A 23,366-nucleotide genomic window follows, 5' to 3' on the forward strand; every position below is an offset into this window, starting at 1 on the left:
GGTATACCTGTTGAGTGTCCCGGTCGTCATTTATATTCCCTGTGTCCCGGTGTCCCGGTCGTCATTTGTGTCCCGGTCTGTAGTTTCTATTCGAACAATCCCTGTGTCCCGGTCGTCATTTATATATCCCGTCTGTGCCCCCGGCGTCCCCGTTGTAGTTATGTCCCTATGTCCCGATCGTCATTTATATTCCCTGCGTCCCGGTCGTGATTTGTGTCCGGGTGTCCCAGTCTGTAATTTCTCTTTGAGGTTCCCGGTCGTCATTTATATTCCCTGTGTCCCGGTCGTCATTTGTGTCCCGGTATGTAATTTCATCAGTTGACAAACATGACGTCAGTCGACAAACAACTTCATGACGCATACAGCTCAATCCTTATAATGACGTCAGTCGACAAACATGACGTCAGTCGACACACAAACATGACGTCACTCGACACACACACACACACACATAGACAACTTATTTTTATATATATAGATAAGAAGAAAACTAATAAGATCAATAACTAATAAATTAAAAACTAATCTAATACTTTAAATTAAACTAACGTTTTACCTTACTTGCCTTAAGCTTAACTTTTACTTAAAATTAAAAAGTAATCTAGTAACTAATAAGATCAAAGATTAATAAATCAATAAGAAGAAAACTAAACTAAGAAGAAAACCAAACTAAGAAGCAAACTAAACTAAAAATGAAAACTAAACTAATAAGAAGACTAAGAAACTAACAAGAAGAAAACTATGTACTAAAACAAAGAAACCAATAAGAAGCTACCTGATTAAAAAAATCTCTTCGATGAAAAAAAAAAAAAAAAAAAAAAAAAACGTGGTAAAACGTTACACGTTGTGGCGAAAATGGATTGATCTCTGCGGTGGTCGGTCTCGGCTACCACACGGTCTAGAAAGGCATGGATATTATGTATGAGCGTATCCAAATGATCCAACGGGAACAAGAAGTTCCTGTTGTAAATTAAACGTTGTGTGGAATTTCGGTAATGATATTTCAGACGCATTAAGGAGTACACTCCACGTGGACTCACATGGACACTCCACAGCTCCATTAAGGAGCATTAATGAAGAATAGCCGATATGTTACTAGTCTGTTGGACAATAACCCTTAACTGCATAGATATGTTGCACATCTTTTAGCTTAAGTCAAATACTTATGACAGTGATGGTTCTGGCCTCTCTTGCATCAGGGCCCAAATCTTGATTAGAATCCGCCCTCCCTGTCCTCCAAAAATTTTTAGGCCAATGATTAATAAAAGCTAAATGGTTGTTTATGATAAAGAAAAAAAATCTCTGTCTTGAGTATTTATTTTAGTCTTCTCATATATGTAACGAAACGAGTAGCAGTTTTACGTGCTTGTGTTATGACAAAATGTACGTCTGCTAGACTGACAGACAGTCAAGTCCAACATTTTTTTTTTTTTTTTTTTTTTATATCGCCTCACTGTTTGAAAAATAGTGCCTCAGAAGGAACCGAACTGGTTTACCTATAAAATATTAAATGAAAAAAAAGGATATAATATCAGTGTGTCTTTATATAATTTGATAATAAGTCATTTCTAAAAAAAGAAAAAGGAAAAAAAAAAAAAAAAAACACTTCAAATATATTCTTGTTTCAATTACAATTTCGTTGTTAAGAGTATTTTTTTAGGTCAACAATTTCGTGACAAAAACTGTTGAAATGAGTCTGCGTGTTGCCTCTCTGGATTATTTGGGTGTTGTTGCTGCCAAACTGCGGAAAGATGCTGTCACATCTCATAAGAAGAATGATCTCATTGATGACATCATCAAAGACGCCATCACTGACTGGGAAGAATCGGAGAATGACGTCTTAAAGTATTTAAAGGTATTTGTAAAATACAGGGGTCTCTCTTGTGTTCTTGTGGTATTCTTTTTTAAGTTGAGATTTGAATTTTATTGAAGAATTGAGCCTTTGAATCGTGTTTGAAGTTTCAGTTGACTTTTAAATTTAGAAAGGATCCACTTTCTTGGGCTATAATGACTGAAAGGTTAAGGTGAAAGGTTAATTCCATTTTGGACCAGAGAAATCAGCCGTACATGAGCATAAAAAAATACGAAAAGAAATTAAATCCTTGTGTTGAACGAAATTTATAATTATAAAACAGAACAATACACATTATTAAGTTGAAATATCGACTGTTTGCTATAAAAGAAGAAAAAATTTAAAGGATTATTATCATATATTTACTTTTTATTTTTGCTTTGATTAAACCCAACTACGTAAAGCTAGTTTAAAGTGTGTAGCCTAGATACTAAGAGCGTCAGCGAATTGAACTTTTATTTGTTGTACTACTAACAACTCAGCGGAATTTTACTCCTTACCTTGGATATCATAACTCCTTAAAAAAAACTTTTATGAACTTTTCGCAAACCATTCGAGGAAGTCCTGCTTTTCATTTAGGTTTAGCTGGGTCCACTATCCTTTATGCTTTTGTTTATTGACTTTATTTTATGATAATTATAATTTATTTATATTTAAATTGTCTATTTATATTTATCTATTATTTCTATAATATATTAGGTGGGTTCTGTTCATTTGTTTTATATATTTATGCTACTGCTACTACTACTAACAACTCGATGTAGTACCAAGCCATTCGAGGCCAATACAGCTGCACACTGCTCCATCCAAGTCTATTCAAAGCCTCCCTCTTTACTCCTCCCAAAAAGTTCCAATTTCCTATAATTTCTTTCTTACGGTCCCACGCTATTCGGGGACGACCTGCTTTACGCTTGTCCCTAAATGGACGGTCAGAAAAGACGATCTTTGACAATATTCTATCCTTCATACGCAAAATGTGTCCTAACCATCTCAACCTTTCTTTTATTATTCCCCTAAAAAGCGGGATAGAACCACATTTCTCACTTAGGTTTGAATATTGACGAGTCAAACGAGTACCCAAAACAGTCCTTTGACAACTCCTCTGAAAAAAAATCCAACAAATCTTCCTTCGTGTACCCAGGTTGGTTACCTCCGTTGCAATTAGAGTGGCTTTCCCAATAGGTATAGCTCATATGATATGAACAATCTCAGTCGACCACTTGCCTCTAAGCCATGTATAGACTATTTAAATTACCCTTACTGTATACCTATCTACCTTAGTTCTCCCCTAGGGGAGATCCCCACGGGGGCGAAGATAGGATGGTGCTTAATTTACTCCCCCCTGAGAAAACAATAAATGAAGACATTGATATTTTATAACATTTCAGAACCATATTTGACCACTGTATGCACTTGTAGACTGCATGGACGTATGTACAATTTATTTATAGACTGTTTATATACTATGATTTTGTTGATTTATTTATATTTTGTTTCATTTTTATAAGGATTGGATTTACGAGGATTGAGGATAAGGGTTGAAGAGTGACTAAATGAATCTTGAGGAATCCATGGTGAATATAATTATTGTAATATGGCGGGAACTGAACTTGAAAAGGAGGAACTTAGAACTGATATTTGAATGAAATTTTATTTATATTTTGTGCAAGGATGATCCTGCTTTATTAAACTTCCACGGGGGAGGGCAGGGTGGCACTTCATTCTTACAAAACACAAAATCGCAAAGAAAAGAAGAACGAGGACAATTAACCGCCAGTGAAAAAATTGAAAATTATGCAAGTATTTCGGTCAAGACCTCCATTTGACCGTCCTCAATGCAGAATAAACTGATAAAAATATAAAAAAAAAACCAAACATTAAAACAAAAGACAAAACTAAATTATGATGACCCTTTCACCGTTACTGAGAAAGACTCATCATATTTTAGTTTTGTGTTTTGTTTTAAGGTTTTTTTTTTTATATTTTTATCAGTTTATTCTGCACCGAGGACGGGTCTAGCGGAGATCTTGACCGAAATACTTTCATAATTTTCAATTTTTTCACTGACTGTTAATTGTCCTCGTTCTTCCTTTTCTTTGCGATTTTTTGTTTTATCATGATTAGCCAGTGTGGTCTCAGAAATTATTTCATTTCATTCTTCTTTCCCCATCCCTGAAAGACAAAAAGTACAACATTTAAAAGTGTTTGAAAAATAATGGGCCTTTGTGGGCAAGAAATAATTTCCCCCCAAATCTTAGTCGAACTCTTTTGAAAACCTTATCAAACTCTTTGAGTTTTTTATTTATTTATTTTTTTTTTAATATAAAAAGACAAAAAATAAAGCATGGGAGACAAGTCGTCCTTTATTGAGTTAATTCGACTGCTTGATTCTCATTTGTAAATGCTTAGATTCCGGAAAATCTTTGAAAAAAAAACTTTTTCTTAAAGGTGGGAAGAACAGATTTGGAAAAGGAAGGGCGTTAAACTGAGATTCTTGGATGCCCCACTCTTGATTACATCACTGATGGGCAAAAAGACCCGGCTCCATTGAATCCCCACTGGTAGAAGATAGGATAGTGCTTTATTCCTCCCCCTTGAGAATGAAACATTGATATTTATAACATTTTTTGGTGGGAGGGGGGGGCGGAGAATGACACTCCTAAAAATAGCTTTTTGCTAAACCTCCCTCCTGGAGATGCTTCTAAATGAATTTAGGGAAATCAGTAATAAAGGTAACCAACGCTTTCCGCTAAATCAACGCTACTGCGTTGGCTTGTGCTTGTACGACGAGATTCCCGGAAAACATGGGGGTGTTTTATAAAGTAAAAAAAAAAAAAAAAATATTTTTACTTTAAGGAGGGAACAACTGAGCTTGAAAAGGAGGAGCGTAAAACTGAGATCCTCGAATGTCTTCTTCTTGATTACCTTGCTGTTGGTTTTAAGGACGACCCGGCTCTGTTAAACGCTAGACAATTCTACTTAGCTCAGTGGTATAAGGACGCGGCACTAGAAGTTACATGTTCGATTATAATGAATGGTCAGTTAAAGCCTCAGCCCAGTGATTTACAGCAAACACCAAAAAAGGAGAAGAAGGAAAAACGGCGGAAGAAGAAAAAGAGAAAAGGTATTTTTGACTCCACTATTATTGGTATTTGTTTTATTTGCTTTTATATATCTACTTAATTACTTGCTTTATTTTACGTACCAGCTCTTGGAGACGTGAGGCTTTTACTTATCCTTATTGATGTATCGGTATCGTCGGTTTTCTTCTTACTATACCCAGGTGTAACTCTACCCAGACAATTCAACTTACTCAGATTTCAATCCTAGCACCTCCTTACAGAAAGAATTAAGGAACGCAACTCGTCACTTGCAATTCAACGCAGGTAACTACATATACTACCCAACACAGAACAACATAATTAAGAGAGGACCAATTTTTTTAGTTTTTAAATTATATTTATCTATTTTATTTTTTAGATTGATCTAATCTAGATTTTAATTAAATTTTGGATTAGTTTGCTTTCTAATTTTACCTCCTATATACAAACACTGTCTCCATGGATTAACGACTCTTCTTCTGCAAATGTACTTGTTTTGACCGTGCTTGAACAGGTGAGAGTGAATCTGGGGCTCTGTATTGCCAGGCAGAGATCAGAGATCCACGGTGCCGCTACAGGCAATTCATCCAGGACGCGAGGTAGGTGATCATGTTTCATCACCATCAACCAGCGTGTCATAGTTATCTTCGGTAATCTATAAATATTCACCAAGGACTCTTGGTGTACCCTATTTCTATTTCCTATCTTTATTTTACTTTCTAATTTTTCCCAATATTTATTTTGTGTTTCTCTAAAGTTGATTTTATAATAATTCAAATCGTAATTGTTAAAACTAACAAGGGTGTATCCAGGATTTTTGTTCGGGAAGAGGGTTGCAAACACGTTTGGATAAATACGCTTATTCGAAAAGTATCAAAAATTTGATCATGTGCATTTCTGTTACCTTTTTACGTGTCGGACAAAAACTTCGGGGGAGAGGGTTCAAAGTTCATAACTCCACCTCCCCTGTATACGCCCTTGATAACCAATAATAATTTTGCCTATTAATAATATGGTAAACAAAATTATAATCAACAACAGCATTTTATTTTTCAGTTTTAGTAAATTACTTTGTTCTTAGAAATATAAGTTTTGTGGTTGTTAGCGGATATTTGTGCTATAAGGGCTAAAGGAGACGAAAAAGTTATTTTTTGGGGAGGTTTTTTCTGGTTATTTGGTTTGGAACGGGCTCAATAGTGTGATTCTGTAAAGTCAGCCAGAATCGACCCATGCAAACATTTTCAGATCAATTGCTGGCAATTGGAAACGGAAAGCTTCCAGTAGTGGGAAAGCCAAAAATGTTGTATATTCGCAATTTTTACGTAGTTTGAAACACATATATAAATCTATCTATATTCACAGGTGGGACACAGGGACACAACTACAATGGCGCGTAACTAATATGGCGCGTAACGACTTACGCGCGCGGGGGGGCTTGGGGGGGCGCGAAGCGCCCCACCAACTAGGTGTTGGGGTGGCGCGAAGCGCCACCCCAACAGCTAGTATATATATATATATATATATATATATATATATATATATATATATATATATATATGTATATATATATATATATATATGTATATATATATATATGTATATATATATATATGTATATATATATATGTATATATATATATGTATATATATATGTATGTATATATATATATATATATATATATATATATATATATATATATATATATATATATATATATATATATATATATATATATATATATATATATATATATATGTATGTATATATATATATATATATATATATATATATATATATATATATATATATATATATATATATATATATATATGTATGTATGTATATATATATATATATATATATATATATATATATATATATATATATATATATATATATATATATATATATATATATATATATATATATATATATATATATATATATATATACTAAAGTGCCATTTGACGAAACAGTCAGGTTCTTCTTCTATTTTCAAAATCCCCTGACACCTGCTGTTTCCCATTTATTCTGCTATATATTTTTTTTCCGCTATTTAATTTGCTGTTATTGATTTGCAATTTAGTTACCTTTTTTTTATAATCGTTTTGCTATTACCTAATCAAATCTAATCGTGATTTTTATTTATCCTTAACACAACTTCCCTCGCTTGTTCCTCCAAGGCCCTACAGGGTGGTAGTGATGAGTTTCATCAGCCTTCACTGTCGTCCCAGCTGCCACTGGGAAAATATGTTGGACAATTTGGTGTTGGTATAGGAATGACATAACTTACGTACCCCCATTTTCGTTGATCGTGTCATCACATTTCTGGACCTTTTTCGTTCGTATGTCATTCGAAGTGTTTCTTCGGCCTTCCATGTCCTTTTGTGCCCAGGGTTGCCATTTGGAATGTAGATTACAACACCTACGTACCTCCACGTTCGTTGATGCCGTCTGACCACATTTCTGATCCTCTCTCGGTTATATGTCCTCCAAAGCGGTTTCCACTGGAGAATTATCTTGGGCAGTCCGTTGCTGGAATGCGAATTGTATGATTCGTGTACCGCCATCTTCATTTTCTGACTTCATATCTTATGCCATCTCTGACCCTGTTTCATTCATTTGTCCTCAGAAACGCGTTTTTCGACCTTCGTTGCCGTCTTTTACCCTCTGGTTACCGTTGGATAAACGCGTTGGTTTGTTTTGATGCTGGCATGGGTATTACATGAACTACCTCTGTCTTCAAAGTCTGATCACATGAGATAAGTCTGTCTAGCTCCTATACGACGATTTTTTTTTCGGTTATTCTGTTCGTACATTTAATATCCTTCACTGGAAGTTGCGTTCATGCGTGGAGAGGTATTTCTCGTAATAAACTGTAGGTTTTAGGCACTCAACTGCGTATGTTAGAACCGATAAACTACGAAATAAGCGTAATTTCAGCTGAAGAGAGTATCTGGTTGACTTCCAAACTGGAATAAGTTTCATGAACGGTGAGCTAGCCACGGCTATGCGGGTTCTCAACTCGGCCTTGGAATCACCACTGTGTTTCAAGGTCAATCTCTAATAATTGGTAATTGTAATATTATATGCTAAAATATGTTTCTGCTGTTTAATTTTTATTATCATGATAATCACCTTTTTACGAATCGGTAGTTAATTGCAATCATCTATAATTGGTAATTATCTGGTGTAACTGGTAATTGCACTGTTATTTCTAGAATATGTATCTGCTATTTAATTTATGTTACTCTCAGAGCATGATGGTCGTTATTTTTTAGTTGGTAATTATCGGTAATTATCTGTTATAATCAGTCATTGTGATATTATGTGCTAGAATATGCTTTTGCTGTGTGATTATCTGTTATCCTAAAATCATGATAATTGTCTTTTAGCAAACATAGTATTATAATTGTCATTTTTCAGGTTCAAGTGATGAAGAGGACAGTGAGAGTGATGAAAGTGAAGGAGAAAAAAATTTACGATCTGAGAGTCGGACTCAAAATGTGAGTGGGCAGAGTGCAATAGACCAAGCGGGGCCAGAGGTGACCCTTCTGGTAAATCACCGAAGGAGATTCCTATTGACTAAGATTATTTTACCGAAAAAGTGTCGGACGATATTGGACAGTGATAGTGCATTTATAGTGGCCAAGTATTTAGCTTCAAAGAGACCTTTCTCTATGAGCTTTGAGAGGTACCTTAAACGGGTGAGTTTAACCTATTTAATTTTATTTTGTAAACTTGTAATACGGGTTACGGGAGAAAAATTAGAAAAAACGGGTTAGTTTCTAATTTATTTCATATAACAGTTATAAATTGATAGTGGCCAAGCATTTAGCTTATTGATTCTTCTCTATGAGCTTTGAGAGGTTCCTAAACATGTTACTTTGACCTATGTAATGTAATGCCAATAATAGTTGCAAATTGATTGCGGCCAAGTTGCTTTTATTGTAGCCAAGTATTTAGCTTGAAAGTGATTCTTTTTTATTAGCTTTGAGAGGCACCTAAACGATTTTTTTGCCTATTTAATTCAACTTGTAAAATAGTTCCTAATTGATAGTGCCCAAGTGGCTTTAATTGTCGACAAGTATTTAGCTTGAAAGTGATTCTTTTTTATTAGCTTAGAGAGGCACCTAAACGATTTTTTTGCCTATTTAATTCAATTTGTAAAATAGTTCCAAATTGATAGTGCCCAAGTGGCTTTAATTGTCGACAAGTATTTAGCTTTCTGTATAAGAAACCTTCCTGTATAAACTCTGCGAGGTACCCGAAATGATCCTACGTACCTATTTAATTTATTTCACTTAACAATACCAATTTATAGTGAACAAATGGCGTTTTTAGTGGCCAAGTATTTGGTTTTAAAAAGACCTTTTCCATTGCCTTGGCTCTTGTGATAAGCACCGTAACCGGGAATGTTAACCGTGTTGGAGAGTGAAGAATGTCAAGACCAATGAAATTTCAACACCGGTCAATTGGGTAGTTATTGGTCAAATTCTTGGCCAATTGGCAAAACTTCGTGTCAATTTCGAATTATCATTCCAAGTAGCAGTGCGATTAGAGTTTTGGACCACTATACTCGAGCCAGTAAACTTTGTATTTCCTCAATTTGGCCTTCGACCGCTAATGGTTGTGAAACTGATTAAATGATATGGGATAGTTTTGCTTGAAGGATAGTTTAACTTTCTGAAAAAGAAGTGACATGTCGATTAGGATGGAACAGAATTCTCCGTTGCTAAGCAACAGAGTTTCTACATTGATCATCCAAAAGTACCATTAGATATGATGGATCGAAATTTTGAATTGAATCTCGAAATTTTGAGTTCCTCATGAAACAGAATAATTTTCCTCTCAAACTGTAGTTAGATTCGTAAGAATAATGGGGTGTATAATTTTTTTTTGTAAATAAGGAAGTAAGGATTTTTTTTTTAATTCTCATGAAAATTATATGATTCATTTGTGATATATGAAACGATCCGCCCAAGCGAAGCTAGGGCATCAAAAAGCCCGCGGAGTGCGATTTTTACTAGACATTTGAGTGACGACGTGTGGTCTTTCGTCGAGTTGTTTTTTATAAATTAAACAAAAAAAAAACAAGTTTTTTTTTTACTGAAAGTAAGGAGCGACATTACAACTTAAAACGAACAGAAATTATTCCGTATATGAAAGGGGCTGTCCCCTCCTTAACGGCCCGCTCTTTCCGCTAAAGTTTTTTATTGTTTTAAAAAGTAGAGTTGTAAGAAAGAGTGAAACTTCAGCATAAAGAGTGGGGAGTTGAGGAGAGGACAGCCCCTTTCATATACGGAATAATTGGGGACTTTGGGAGATTAATTGTCCTCAAAGACATAGCTATTAGATTTTCCGACTATGCTGAACAAAAAAGCCATTTCAAAATTTTTGTGTGGCAACTTTGGGAAAAAATGAGTGTGGGAGGGAGCCAAGTTGCCCTCCAATTTTTGGTCACTTAAAAAGGGCACTAGAACTTTCAATTTCCGTTAAAATGTGCCCTCTCGTGACATTCTAGGATTGGGTCGATACGATCACCCCTGGCAAAAAAACAGCAAAATAAACAAATAACCACGCATCTGTGATCTTTCTTCTGACAAAAAAAAAATATATATATATATAAAATTCCACATTTTTGCAGATAGGAGTTTGAAATCTCTGCAGTAGGGTCCTCTGATAGGCTGAATCTGATCATATAATTTTCGTTAAAATTCTACGACTTTTAGGGGGTGTTTCCCTCTTTTTCAAAATAAGGCCAATTTTCGCAGGTAGCTTTTAATGGGTAAGACTAAACTTATTTAATTTATATTATTTAATTAACTTATTAAAATATTTTTAAAATCAGCATAAAATTCTGATTCTTTTGATGGATATATTTGTACCAAAATTACGTTTTTTAGAATTTCGGTTAGTATTGAGCCTGGTCGCTCCTTACTACAATTCGTTACCACGAACTGTTTGATTGAGTGACGAAATGTGGTCTTTCGTCGAATTGTTTTTATAATTTAGCACATTTATCACACTTGTGAGATTAAGGTATTGTTAGAATGTTCTAAATTTAATTATAAAATTTGAAGTTTAGAATGCACTAAAGTTGTTATATTCTTTGTGTTCATTGTTGACTAATTGTCATATTGATTAATTCTTTGAAGTTGACTAATTCTTTTCTTGTTGACTAGTTCAAAAAGTTTTACTTTCTTTTTTACATACACTTTAAATATAACAACAGAACAATACTATGAACTCTTTGACGGTTCATGTGGCATTGTTATCTGTTCTTCTATTGTGGTCACAAGTCTAAACCTGAGGGATGGAGGGATCAGGTTTCTTTTTCTTTTTTTTGCAAGGAAGGGGGTTGAAAATGCGAAAGATGTACTTTTCCTGAGTTTTATTTATTTTTTGAAGGTTCGCCTATTGACCAGTGGTGGGTATGATCCCCCTCTCCATTTTTTATGTCACAAGATCCCCATCCCGTTATTTTTTATTGTAATCTATTTGTTTTCTTTTAAGATAGTACAAGCCTTGTTTGAGAATGCGATTGCTATTCGAACCAAGGCAATGAAGTGTTTATCCCAGATTGTTGAATGCGACGCTAGTGTTCTTGCCTTGGAAGATATGCAATTGGGCGTAAAAAAATCTATTTCGGACACCTCGACTCAAGTCCGAGAAGCGGCCGTCGACCTCCTTGGGAAGTTTGTCGTCTCAAGACCTGATCTCATCGATGCTTATTATGAAACCATCAGTCAACGAATCCTGGTAATTTAGCTAGGAACTTTTATAGTAATTTAATTCACATTTCGTTCATTATATAATTACCCCACATCCTGAGTAGCTCTTAAAGGTGATTTGATGAAGAATTCCTAAGTATTCCATAAATTGGATAAATCTCAAATTAGTTTTGAATTTTAAACTCGCTTTTGATTCCGTAACAAAAAAAAATGTATTTGTGCACATATCTTTACCCTTTCTTGGAAGTGACATTTTCAAAATTTGATGTTTCATTTGCGCTTAATATGAAGCGTCCGCTCAATTCCTTTGATTATGTTTATTGCCACTCCTCCCAAACAAAACACCGCAAAATCGAAACCGAAGTACACGCACAAAAAGAAAAAAAAGAGAAAGAAAAAATAGGACTCGACATTTGTACTATTACTATATTAAAGGTTTATTACTTGGTGAAAGTAATGAAATCTAAGGAGACAAGTGCCCCTTAGATAGTCCAATTTTGGAATGTGTAATATCCCGCTCAAAAAAAATTATTGTAGGGAGGTTAATTTATTTATATCTTCGCTGAAGTTAAACCTGGAGAAGAAAAACCCCTCCAATCTCCAATATTTTTCGTAATCTGTGAAGATGGAGGATTTAATATTGCTTTTTCCGATGTAAAATTAAATGTCCAAAATTGCTTGATTCAATAAGATATAGAGGTTCAATTGTACCTTAGGCAAGTCAATTTTGGACTGTCTAACTTTGAAGTGGTCCAAAGATAGAACGACTAGTTTGACTGGCTATAAAACTTATAGCTGGAAGTTAGATTATTTATGACCGCGTTGAAGTTAAATCTGGAGAAGAAAACACCTCCAATCTCTTGTATTTTTCGTAATCTAGGGGGGTGGGGAATGTGCTTTCGCTTTTTTGATTATAAATGAGCCTGTCCAAAAACGCAAGATTCGAATTATTCAGATATAACTCAAGATATAAACCTATTGCAGGAAAGTTAAACCTGAGAAGAAACTCCATCCAACTTCCGATATATAAACCTCTGTATTCATTGCTGAAGAATCGTGAGGGGTCAACCTCTCCTTAGTATAAACCAATTGTAACCTAACTGTGTTTACCCCCCTATACATTTGGGATATATATTCAGAAAGCCTTACATATATGTCGAAAGACTTACATTTAATTTGTACTGTCATTGTAAGGAAGTTTTAATTGAACTAATCTTGAACTATAACTTACTGAAATTGAACTCACAAAAATAAGGAAGGAATTGTGTAAAAGATTTGACTTAAATAGATGACTCATATAGTGATATTATCTATTAAAATAAAACTTAGAAGAAGCACAAATATCTTAGGGATATAAACATTGCTTAGAAATTAGCTGATGAACAATTATTTGGGTATTTTTGGGTTTAACCACTATTTACCCGGATTTCTAACACCCAAAGAATCCACCAAAAAACAACCTTTTTTCAGAACACTGCAAAACATTGTAGCAAGTGGCACTTAGCTCTGACCTGATCACTTGCTACTTAAAAATGCCCTAGATCTATACATTTCTTTGAGCAGTTTTACTGCTGATGATGAACACTGTATATGTGTTCGAAATATCCAGTTAAATATTTTTATATCTATTCACTGTCAATAAAAAGGAATCATCCCTATTTTGAACTGTTTTACTTTCGTGTATTAGCTAGTATACAAGATTTTTATTTTACATATTTTGAATGTAAGTAATATTTATTCCAGTTTTAATTTGAAATTATAATGGTTGTTGAATGCTTCTTATTCATTAAAAAAAAAACAAAAAAAAAAACTGAAGTTAAATAGGGAATTTAAAACATAAAAGAGCAGAAACCTGACTACTGTTATGAATAACATAGTAATCATAGTAATATCCACAACTAAAATCTCCATTGAAAAATCTAAAATATATGTTTTTTTTCCTCTTCATATTTATGATTTTCAAGATGATTTCTCATGCACGCGACTTCTGAGATATCGTGTATCTTTAGAAATGTTGATCTCGCTAAAATGTCCTTAATTCATTCTTCCATGTCTTCCCCCTTGTCTTCCTCCTCTTTCTTTTCGATATTTCTCTTCGATCTCCCTTTTTCTTTGTATCCATTTCCCGAGCTTTTTATCCCTTTCTCCTCTACCAAGATTTAGACAGTGAGACACTATATTTAGTGTGTTGAGTTCAATCGCACTGCGCCGCCATGGGATCTGCAGTTGCTGCTGACTGCTTCCTGAGACATTTTCTGCCAATACATTTTCTGTGGAGTCCCTGGTTGTATTCTATCCAATTTAATACCCTCAGCCATTCCCGAGACATTGTTGATACGCCTGTTTGACAATATGCATGCATGTAGTTCGTTTTGATTTTGTTCAACATAAACCCTGACATACTCTGAAAATTTGGCCTCATATTCCAAATATATTGCAGATACATTTTTTAACATAGATTTATCCGTCCCAAAGATATTGCAAATGCTCCCTTATGTTTATTTTAATAGTAAAATTTTGTTGCAAAAAATTAATTTGTTAAAAATTTTGATAATAGCTTGAAACTCTTCGAGCAAGGTGGCAGATGGAAATGAAAAGTGTACCATTGGTAGTTACCATGGTCGAAAATATTGAACTTGAAGCCATCGACAAAATCCTTGAAACCTATCCAAGCCTTGAAAAACAAGGAAAATCGCCTTTTCTCGATACGCAGCAGTGGTATATCTCCTTAAATTTGTTTTTCATCAAGGCTATCAGGCTACCACAAGGTTGTAAAAAAGTGCGGAATAGCGCATTTAAAAACTACTGCTCATATCTTGAAACCTTTTTTACATTGGTTTCGATAACACTAAATAATCTTTGACAAAAGAAAACGCCCCTTTTGCGTGTCGTAATCTATATGACTTTATGGACGACGCAATGACATAATGTTAAAATGCTATATATTATAGAGTTAACTTCAGTTGATAATTTTAGTTTAATTTGATATAAATTCAAAAAAGTGGCCTGCAAGTTACTAGGTACCAGACGAGAAAAGGCCGAAGGTATTTACAAGGCCGAAAGCCAAAGGCCAAAGGCTTCATTAGCCCAAGTACGCAGTGAGAATGAAAAAGTACGTGTCGCAAAAATTAAAAACAACAACAAAAGTTTAACAGCTCTTGACAAGTATCTAATGTTTCATCAAATAAGCACGTATTGAATTTTTCATGAAATAACATTTTACTGTTGAGACTAATCTATATAATGCTGGCTAATCTAATTTTTTTTTTTTTTATTAATACACAACAGAATAAATTTAGGTAGTTCGCCCCCAAGGTAAGTCTGTAACAAGTGAATAATTTGGTGTTAGATCTGTAAACCCGATACATGGCTTCTTGAATGTTCTTACTCGTACCAAAACTAGAACCAATAATTGAAATTATTTGCCAGTTAGATCTCACTTTGGAAGTCATACCAATAAGAAATAACATTTCTTATTGGTATAAGAAATGCTATATAGTTATTATAATATTATTTAGTTATTTAATTAATTATAATGTTACTTAATTATAAGAAATGTTATTTATTTTAATTAAACGTATTCAATTTTTCATGAAATAACATATTACTGTGGAGACCAATCCAGATAATAGTTGCCATTCCTGGAGTAGCTATAAATGACAATTTTTTTTCTCTAGCCAGTATTTTTTCCTAAAAGAATTCTGAAAGCCTGAAAATTTCTAAATGACCTTACACTAGTTTTTTTTTGGATTATTTAAAGTGGATGAATTCGAAATCGAAATTTTGTCTGATAGGGTAGAATGCAAGATGGATGACGAAATGTTTGTATTTACACGCAGTAGCATGGTCGGAAGGAATTGTGAGGGAGTAAAAGAATAAAAGCATGAATTGTGAGGGAGTAAAGCGTAAAAGGATACAGAATAGTACCAAGTATGGTTTTCATTATTTTTTTTTAAGCTGGCGGTTTTTTTTTGTCTTACCAATTCCTGTGGTACATGACTTCTAAGACAACCTGTATAGTTTTCTTTTTCTGTGGCTACCAGCCAAAGCAAAAACGTCTTGATCTAGCCCAAGCAGAACTTTACTATTAGGTGCTGTACGAAATATTTGTTCTAACTATTGACAGCCTTACAGAAAAGTAATTGCCAGTGTCTTCTTTTATTAGCAATTTTCCTCCATGCCTGTACAGGAATGTTTGATTGCATTTCTATCTTCTTTTACTCTATAAAATTTTAGGAAGGACGCCGAAACACACACGAAAATTAATTAATCATAATTTGAAAATCTCAGTTTGTAAAATCTTCAGAAAAAATTCGTGATAATTTTTGAAAAGATTTCCATAGATTTTAGTATATGCACTGTAATTCCTTTTTCGTTTGTTGTTGTGCCTAGATTTGGCGGAGACACAAGCCACGAATATCACACGATGGGTATATATCAATTCATATGTTAATTCGATGGACGTTGTGTATGCCGAAAACATCGGTTTTTTTATTACCAGCATTCATTCCCCTCAATATTCATCAGATTGGGAAAAGAGAAAGGATAAAAACTCGAACAGTCCCTCGACGTATATGATAAAAAAATGTAATAAGCAATAAATTATAATTATAAATACGCGGTTTGTTTGTCACTGTGTTCGGTGTGTTCACTGCTTCGACACTTGTCTACTCAAAGATGGTTTTAAGGGAGGGACAGAGGGGGTACTTGACCTAGGCGCGGAAATTTTAGGGGCCCAAAATTTGAAGTAAATAATCTAATGGTTGCAATCATTTAATAACTTTTCAAATTTATTTTATTAAAATAAAGTAGAGGACGCAGTTAACCAATGAAACTAATTAATAAAGTAATTAATTAACTGATAAAATAAAAATAAATAAAAAACAATTCAAAAAATAAATAAAAAATTCAATTAATATAATTAATAGTTATTACATCAATAATCAATTTAAATAATATATTGAAAAATAAAAGATAAAATATCATTTAATTAATTAATTGAATATAATTTGTTTAATAAATAAAAATATTGTTAAAACTTGGCCTAAAACTTTATGGGACACATGGACAGGGGGGGGGGGTGTTGCTAAGTAACATTTTGTCCCGACGTAATAGAGGCCAGAACTGCCAATGTGTCTACTGTCTTAACCTTGCATTGAAAGTTAGCTCTTATAAAATTACAAACTAATATAATTTTGGTTGATTTCTTTACCTTTTTTTTTGATTCGCTATAGCTGTTGTTTTTTAATTTTAGGATTGTGGCGTGAGCGTTCGAAAACGTGTGATAAAAATACTGAAGGATATTTGTATAGAAACTCCCGACTTTCCAAAAATACCAGAGATGTGTGTTAAGATGATTCGAAGGGTAAACGATGAAGAGAGTAAGTACTTTGCAAATTTACATACTTATTAATTTATATATTTATTGTATTAATGCATGTTTATCTATTATATATTTTTTATGCCTATAGTATTTTCAAATTAATTTGTTTGAAGTACAGTACCAGGTTTCATGCTCGGTGAAAAAACGATAGTTGTTTAAACATCTTTCGCAAAACAACTTCAAATATATTTGTTAAAATGTGCCGTTTTTAAGAAAAAATTTACTTATATAAATATATACCATATATAAAATTATTGCTCATTTTATAAGACATAGCAACTTCCTTTCAAATGAGTCCTCTAACAGCCCTAAGATGTTCCAGAACTCTGGTAGTGGCGAAGAAAAAAGTAAAAGGAAAAAAGAGGACAGATACATCGATGCTACCCATGCAAAAGGAGATTGACATTCACAATTTTCGAGGGCTTTTGGCTAACTTTCGAAATTCCCATCAGTTTTTTATCGCTATAGCCTTAAATGTTGAGATTAGTCAAAATAATAAGCTACCACTCCTGAATGTGCTTCGAATTGCAATTTTTTCACGTGACGAAGTGTCTTGGATATGAATCTGACACTGATGAGGATACCAAGCTTAAAAAAGAAGGAATCCTGGACAAATGTGGCTTGTTTGTTGACATCCAAGCAACTGATTTTGGAGAAGCTTTAACAAGACAAGACGAATTTTAGTGTGGAGGGGGGAACCTAAAATCTTGGAAAACGCTTAGAGTGGAGGGATCGGGATGAAACTTAGTGGGAAAAATAAGCAAAAGGTTAATTTTGAAAAATTAGAAAAATGAGGTATATTTAACTTACGAAAGAGTGATCGTATCTTAATGAAATTTCATATTTAGAAGGACATCGAACCTCAGATCTCTTTTCTTGAATCCCGACTGGATCCAGTGTCATTAGGGGGGGGGGGGGGCAAATCTTGGAAAACGCTTAAAGCGGAGAGATCAGGATGAAACTTGGTGGAAAGAATAAGCACAAGTCCAAGATGGGTGACTGACATAACCGGATCGGATATGCTCTCTTTGGTGGAGTGGGTAATTCGGAAAAATTAGAAAAAAAGAGGTATTTGTAACTTATGAACAGGTGATCAGATCTTAATGAAATTTGATATCTAGAAGAATCTTGTGCTTTAAAATTCTTATTTTAAATCCCGACCAGATCCGGTGACATTGAATGTAGTTGGAAGAGGAAGCCGGAATTCTTGGAAAACCTGAAAATCAAGGTATCTTACAAATGGGTGATCGGATCTTAATGAAACTTGAAATATAGAAGAATTTTATGTCTCAAATGATCCATTTTCAATTCGAATCGGATCAGGGGACATGGAGGGCTGGAGGGGGGAAACATAAATCTCGGAACCGGAAGTAAAACAGTTCAAAATAGGGATGAAACCTTTTTATTGACAGTGAATAGATATAAAATTATTTAGCTGGATATTTCGAACACATATACAGTGTTCATCATCAGCAGTACTGCTGATGATGAGCACTGTATATGTGTTCGAAATATCCTGTCGAATAATTTTATATCTATTCACTCTCAATAAAAAGGTTTCATCCCTATATTGAACTGTTTTACTTTCGTCATGGAAAGGCAGTATGGTCTTCGAAGTTATCTACTTGGAAACGGGAAATCTTGGAAAACGCTTAGAGTGGAGAGATCGGGATGAAACTTGATGGGAAGAATAAGCACAAGTTATAGATGCGAGATTGACGTAATTGGTACGGATCCGTTTTCTTTGGGGGACCTGGGCGGTTGTTAATTTGGAAAAATTAAAAAAAAAAAAGAGGTATTTTTTAACTTAAGAACGGGTGACCGGATCTTAATGGAATTTGATGTTTAGAAGGAACTCATGTCTCAGAGCTCTTATTTCAAATCCCGGCCAGATATGTTGACATTGGGGGGAGTTGGAGGGGGAAACCGGAAATCTTGGAAAACGCTTATAAATGTCGTAGATACGTGATTCAGGTAACCGGGATCCGCTCTCTTTGGGGGAGTAAGGAGGTGGAGTTCAGTGCTTTGGCGAGTTTGGTGCTTCTGGACGTGCTAGAATGATGAAAATTGGTAGGCGTGTCAGGGAGCTGCGCAAATTGACTTGATAAAGTTGTTTTCCCCGATTTGACCATCTGGGGGGGGGGCTGAAGGGAGAGGAAAGATTAGAAAATCTGAGGTATTTTTAACTTACTAGTGGGTGATCGGATCTTTATGAATTTTGATATTTAGAAGGGCCTCGTGACTCAGAGCTCATATTTTGAATCCCGACCGGCATTAAGCCTCTGATTTTCCTTTTAAAGCAATCTACTGATTCTTAGAATTCTGCTAAGGCTCATACCATATGAGCTCTTGGCTCTTCCGACCTCGTCACAAGTGCCATATGAGCTTTTAGCTCTTGTTTAATTTTAAGTGTTTGACTTAATGTACTGATTCGAAATTTTTTTTCTTAACTTTTACTGACATATAAAGCGAATTTGGCTAATAGAGCTTGTGATAGCCTTTTGAAAATAAATATTATCTTATCTTATCTAAAGACAGAAGTGGCTGAGTAGTATCCAAAATTAAGAATAAAGTTTTGATAACAATACATGCATCAAAAGAATCGAACTTTTATGCTGATATAAAATATTCATAGTTCTTTAAGTTTAATGTTACCCAGAAAAAGTTACAAGAAAAAGTCCTGAGAAAACTTTCCTGATTTTTGAAAAAGGAGGAAATAATTACAAAATGTCAAAGGATCTTAATAAAAATCACTTAATGAGATTCAGCATATCAGAGAACCCTACTTTAGAGGTTTCAAGCTCCTATTCATAAATATGTGGAATTTTGAATTTTTACCAGAAAAAAGATTATAGATGCGTATTTACTTGTTGTTGTTTTTATGTTTGGCTTCTTTCCCATGGATATGCGTATCGATAGAACGCTCACTTGACTTGAAATACTAAGCTCTGGTGTCCTTTCTAAGTAACCAAAAAGATTGGATGATAGCTAGCCCCCTCCAACTCCCCCTGTCCTTCAAAGTCGTCTAATCAAAACCTTGTAGTCATTTTGTTCAGCATAGTTAAACCGTCCAATAACTATTCATTTGTCGATAAAACGAACCCTCAAAGTTTCTGCGGAAAGGGCTGCAAGTTACAAAATTAAATTTTTAATGTATAGTTTTTATTATTTGGAAATATATAGACATTTGGGGGGGGGGATTGAGAATTTTCTGCCTGGTAAATTTTTTTGGTAATTTTTCTGGGGGGTGAGCTTTCCAGAGAAAATTCTTGCACTGGAAAAATTACCAAAATTAAAAGATTTTAATCATGATTGGAATTATCTGGAGGATTTTTCCATGGGATAATCTTCGATCTTACATGGACGAAACTCTCCATATGAAAGTTTTCCATGGGAATAACTTTCAACTGTGATTGGGAGACTTTCTGGAATACTCTTTGGAGGGGGTTTTCTGACGAGATTTGTAAAAATATTTAATCCCAGACATCACTTAAAAAAAGTTAGAGGGGCCACCTCATTGTCAGATAATGATAACATTCGTTTTCTGTGCCAAAAAAGAATTGGGGAAAATGCTCTTTTTCTCTATATATCCAAATCTAAGACAAAGAGAACATCTTCAAGAATAACGAACATAGTATATATATATATATATATATATATATATATATATATATATATATATATATATATATATATATATATATATATATATATATATATTTATATAAAGACTACCAATAATCTAAAAACTAGCTTAAGCAATAATTAATTTTGATATCCATAAAAACTCAAAATTTTCAAACTAATACAAAAAATATTAAACAAATAATTTAGTATCTGTCGGATCGAAAAATTATAACTTGATCTAATGAATAAATGCACATTTTCCGTAATAACATTCTCTTCCATACTTACAGCGTTTATTTATCAATTTTGCTCTTGGTGTTTTTTCTGGTCCATGAACTTGTTTGTTTTTATTAAACTTTATCTGAGGTTGAGAACCTGGACCACTAGTCCTTCTGGCATAGTTTGCTCTATTTGGTTGATAATTTCTTCTAAAATCGCTGTGATTGAATGTTTCATTGTCAGCCAATTTTGGTAACTTCTTGTAAAACTCTTTGCCATGCTTTTCTCTAATATTGACAGGAGGTCCGAGTCTTTCATAAATACTAATTTTTTCTGTAATTTGGCCATGCTTCTCTTGAATACTTGTATGAGGTCCAAGTCTTTCATAAATATTCATTTTTTTTTTAATTTGCTTGGCAATTTGTCTATTCTTATCTCGAAGTCTTTCAAGCCTTTGTCTAAGGCTTTCGTACATGCTCAGTTCTTTCGGTTTGTAAATTTGGCCATCAGTCAATAATTCTCCTGCTGATAAATCTGCCTCTGATTTGCTTAGTTCTTGCTGATTCGGCGTTTCTTGGGTAGTAGCAACCTCAGCAGTATTCTTTGGTGTAAAAACTGTGCCATTTACCAAAGAATACACTGTCTCTGCAAAAAGTTCACTTTTCATTCTCAATGTAAACATCTGTTTTGCTCGTCCTTCTTCGTTGTGGCTTCTAAATGTGTTGTCACCATTATAAGTTTTGAAGGCTCTTTGCTTGAATATTTCATTTCGCATTTCCAGCATAAATTCTTCAAATGTAATATTTCCCATATTCTAATCCTTTTCTATAAAGTACTCTTCCTATGCTTTCTAAAAGGATAAATTCTTGCGAGTTTTTACGTGTGTACAGCTCTAAAGTTATTTAATAACTGATACAAGTTACAAATGAATTTCATTACAAGTTCTCTGGCACCGCCTACTTTTGAAAATTTTCCAATTACTACGCAATAAGCGGAAATTCCCAGCCATAGTGGCTGGCTGTACAATCGAATGGCTGTACAACCGAATCTCATTACGTCAGCAAATTCCTGGGGAATCTTTCGCCTGATTTTTAATTGTCATCATTCAAAGTTTGACTTAAGAAAATTTTTATTCAAGGGGTTATAAGTTTTCAATTTAATATCATCATACGTGTTTCACAAATAATATATAATTTTTATCAATGTATACATTTATGGGCTATTAAGCTTATAGACTTCAAATCTGAGAAATTAAATTAAAAAAAACAAGTTTTTTGAAATGAAAGTAAGGAGCGACATTAAAACTTAAAACGAACAGAAATTACTCCGTATATGAAAGGGGCTTTCCCTCCTCGACGCCCCGCTCTTTACGCTAAAGTTTTTTATTGTTTTAAAAAGTAGAGTTGCGAGAAAGAATCAAACTTTAGCGCAAGGAGCGGGGTGTCGAGGAGGAAAACTTCCTTTCATATACGGAGTAATTTCTGTTCGTTTTAAGCTTTAATGTCGCTCCTTACTTTCATTTCAAACAACTTGTTTTTTTTTTATTTAATTTCTGAAATTGTTTGAATTAATGCATGTCTGATTTTGGCTCTCCGTACATAAATTATTAAAATGAAATTTGCATATTAATTCTTTTTTTTTGGCTAAATGGCTTTCTCTTAGTTTTAATCAAGGATTTTGAGAAATAAGGGATGGGGAAGGAGGCCTAGTTGCCCTCCAATTTTCGGTTAGTTAAAAAGGCAACTAGAACTTTTAATTTTTAACGAACGTTTTTATTAGTAAAAAATATACGTAACTTAAGAATTAACTTACGTAACAAACTTTTATATTCTTATATTTTTGATTATATATATGAAGGGGTTTGTTCCCTCGTTAATACCTCGCTCTTCACACTAAATCTTAAGTTTTGTCCCAATTCTTTAAGAATGACCCCTGAATCAGAAAGGCCGTAGAATAAATAGTTGAAATTACTAAAAATAATTTAGCATAAAGAGTGAAGTATTTATCTCCTCCTAAATACCTTGCTCTTTATGCTAAAGTATTTTTAGAATCCCTCATACGCGTAATAATCTTTGTTCGTTTGAAGTTTTAATGCTTCTCCTTACTTTCAATTGAAAAAACTTTTTCATGTTTATATTTTCATTTTTTTAATAGCAATGCTAGAAAATCCTGCGCCCTTTTCATTGAATTTCTCTTCCCCCATGAAAGATCCTCCTATATAGCCCCCTCCCTTGAACCCCACACCCAAACCAAAAAAGTCCCCCTGAAAACGTCGGTACACTTCCCAATAACCATTACTGTATGTAAACATTGGTCAAAGTTTGTAACTTGCAACCCCTCCCCCAGGGACTGTGGGGGGGGGGGTAAGTCATCCCCAAAGACATAGTTATTATGCTATGCGGAACAAAATGGCTATCTCAAAATTTTGATCCGTTGACTTTTAGAAAAA

The 23,366-nt window shown here is 34.0% G+C and overlaps 1 protein-coding gene across 2 annotated transcripts in view; it reads left to right on the top strand.

The window, feature by feature from the left end:
- The window catches only part of LOC136026297 (nipped-B-like protein B), a 173,710-nt gene that overhangs the window by 66,476 nt on the left and 83,868 nt on the right, over positions 1–23,366 (top strand). For both annotated transcript variants that reach the window (XM_065702710.1, XM_065702711.1), the window contains exons 13-17: positions 1,661–1,855; positions 4,709–4,976; positions 8,381–8,661; positions 11,471–11,716; positions 16,943–17,069. In XM_065702710.1, the coding sequence (XP_065558782.1) occupies positions 1,661–1,855; positions 4,709–4,976; positions 8,381–8,661; positions 11,471–11,716; positions 16,943–17,069 (1,117 nt within the window). The remainder of the gene's footprint in view (positions 1–1,660; positions 1,856–4,708; positions 4,977–8,380; positions 8,662–11,470; positions 11,717–16,942; positions 17,070–23,366) is intronic.

Source organism: Artemia franciscana, chromosome 4 (assembly GCF_032884065.1).
Source record: "Artemia franciscana chromosome 4, ASM3288406v1, whole genome shotgun sequence".
Taxonomy (NCBI): domain Eukaryota; kingdom Metazoa; phylum Arthropoda; class Branchiopoda; order Anostraca; family Artemiidae; genus Artemia; species Artemia franciscana.